Below are 2,903 nucleotides of genomic sequence, written 5' to 3' on the forward strand. Positions count from 1 at the left end.
GCACTCCTACCAACTGAACTACTTTTGCAATTATGTTTGAGGGGCCCTTTTAAAATATATCATAATTTTTCAAGATATATATATATATATATATATATATATATATATATATATATATATATATATATATATATATATATATAGGGTTTTTTCCGAAGTTAAGGGGGGCACGTGTCCCCCCACCCTTCAAGGTGGGTCCGCCCCTGCTCCTCACGCCATCCCACCCCCATTTCGCTAAATTGCATATAAACGCTCTTGAAATAATATTTTTTTGCTTACATACCAAACACTAGAAAATAAATAAGAAACCAACTTATTTTTCAAGAAAACATCTTCTAGGAAAACATTTTACATGGAAAACATTTTCCTTGGTACCAAACACACCCAAAGAAAAATAAGTACAAAACAATAAAAAATGCTTTAGTAAGCATCAATTCCCTTGCACTAGCAAGCATCGAGCTGTCAAGGAAATCTTCCAGCATACGAATCTCATCCTTTGATTTCTTCTGAACTTTTCTAACCTTTTGTTGAGCCAAAAGTCCAGCAGCACGCTCCTCTAATTTCTTTTCTAGCTTTTGCATGGTCTTTTCTACCTGTCAAATACATAAACCTTGGTCCATAAAATTGAACGACATGGACAGTCAGAATTTATTTAAGTTGAGGCGTAGTTTTTGTTATTGTTGGTCCATAAACGGGCCTAAGGCACTACGTACACGTAAGTGTAGTGCATCGACAATTAGGATATATACGTTAAATATTTTCTACTAAGGGAAGCAAAGGGCAGTTAATAATAACAATCACAATTACCATTTCAGTTATTTGTCTAATTTGCTCCTCATGGCACCTCTGCATTTGGTCCTTCAATTCTTTTATCTCTTGCTCAGAATCAACCTTCGCCTTCTGATTAGGAAAATTTGTAGCTCCTTCCTGTAAATGAGAACCAAAGGTTGTAGCCCCACTTGACAAGAAAAAGGAATAATGTTAAATGGAATGAACCATTTAGTAACTGGTTAAGTTCAAACCTTCAATTCCTTGAAAAAATTGTTTGTATATGATTTTCCACCATTCTTTTCCACAACCAAATTCACTTGGAAAAGAAGCTCTTTCAATTGCTCAGTTTTCTTAATTGGATCTTTAGTCCTGTTGTCAAAAAGCACTAGCCTATTTTGACACATAGCAAGACTTTCCTGTAACAGCAATCCAAATAATTTATCTGTGTAACAATCTTCACACTCATCATGAAAAAGCAGCACAGAAAACAAAATATAGCAAATGAAGTGATGCTTTTTCTACAGAGATTCATATACATGTTCTACAAGATCCAGCTACAAGCTGGTGTCTTTCTTGAATCTTATGCATTGTTACAGACTTACAGTACAAAAACATTAAAGGTTGGTATCACAAGCCAAATCATAAAAGATATTTGAAAACCAATTAAGAAAAATCTGAAGAGAAGAATGCTAAAAAGCATAGACATTAATAAGATCTACATGTGATTAATCTAATTACCTTCAATGGCTCAGGGCAGTCAGCGCCTAAGTAAGCATCCAATGTCACATCATGATCTTCAAGATCATCTCCACCAGTGAGTACCACAATCATGTAGTCACTGATTTTGTTACCGAAGAACCCTTGAAAACTCTGGACGGCTGCTTCTTGTTCTCTTGAAAAGCGACTTCGTACGGAAAGGACTAAAAGAACAGCATCAATGCCATCTTTAGCCAAATCGATGCATCTAACAATTTCACTCCTAACAATTTCTGGATCAGCAGAAAAATCGAACAGGCCTGCAATTCCACAATCTTATTAACTATGAGTAACTCTAGTGATGTACTAACATTTAAGAGAATTTACGCTGTATTAGGCAATTCCCCATATATCGTAACATATTATTTCATTTTTTGCGAACTTGATGCACCACATAGCACCTATAGATGATGAGACTATAATAATAATATAATACAGCAGTATCTCTAGAAATCAATATGAGCTACAAGAAGTCCAAAAATATTTATAAACTTTAGAGACTTTTTACAACCAAATGATGGACTGAACTTCTGAGACATGGAAATTTTGTCAGTTCCTTGAAACAGTATACAGTTCTGCCCTATATGTTGTTGAAGTTTGGGATGAATACGCACAATCTTGAAGCACAAGTTACAGAAATTGACTCTGTACGTAGTTAACAAATGTCGTACAGAATTCTTTAATAACCAAATAATCAACATATTTAGCAAAGAAGTACAAACTTTTTCCATAAAGAAATTGACTATAAGATAAAATCTTTCCATTGGCTGTTATATTAATCAAGCACATTGTAGTTACATTAAAAAAAAAATAAAAAAATGCTGTACGTACCAGGCGTGTCGATCACATCTAGTACTTGGCCATTCGGCAATTGTGTACTTTGAACCTCACAGGTCAATGTAACACCAGTAGATTGAGGCATCGACCTAAATGCCTTTCTTCCAAGAACACTATTGCCTGTGGAACTCTTATTGTCTCCAGTACGTCCAACCAGAACTACTGTCCGAGCTTCATTTGTAGCAAATTCCCAAACATCATTTAAAATTGCACTACCACACATCTTATCTTATTGAATCAAATTTCCTACAATAGAAGGCTCAGGTCGGGGTTAATATTATGCTAACAGAAAAGGATTAAGTTATATACAGGGGCCGGGAGGACGAGGACTTCTAGTCTATTAGAATCCACTAGAGTAGTAAAATATATATTTAGTTCGATTCATATATAACGAGCATTAGTCAATATCTAATATCACATATACATGTCTTTCTTCCATAACGTAAACCAACGCCATTCCAATTCAAAGAATTAAAAGAAATTCGGATTCTCAATTCTGTACGACGTCTAGACCATAAAACACTTTCAGGAACAAGCAA

The 2,903-nt window shown here is 34.9% G+C and overlaps 1 protein-coding gene across 1 annotated transcript; it reads right to left on the reverse strand.

Annotated features, from left to right (window-relative positions):
• Positions 1–264: 264 nt before the first annotated feature.
• On the reverse strand, positions 265–2,903 carry LOC132616500 (immune-associated nucleotide-binding protein 9-like). The gene is made up of 5 exons (XM_060330935.1): positions 2,359–2,903; positions 1,510–1,787; positions 1,023–1,187; positions 808–927; positions 265–593 (listed from the first exon to the last, which is right to left on the reverse strand). Exons 1-5 carry the CDS (start codon positions 2,585–2,587, stop codon positions 336–338), a joined length of 1,050 nt encoding a protein of 349 aa, XP_060186918.1. The 5' UTR covers positions 2,588–2,903; the 3' UTR covers positions 265–335.

The sequence above is a fragment of the Lycium barbarum genome, chromosome 1 (genome assembly GCF_019175385.1).
Source record: "Lycium barbarum isolate Lr01 chromosome 1, ASM1917538v2, whole genome shotgun sequence".
NCBI lineage: Eukaryota > Viridiplantae > Streptophyta > Magnoliopsida > Solanales > Solanaceae > Lycium > Lycium barbarum.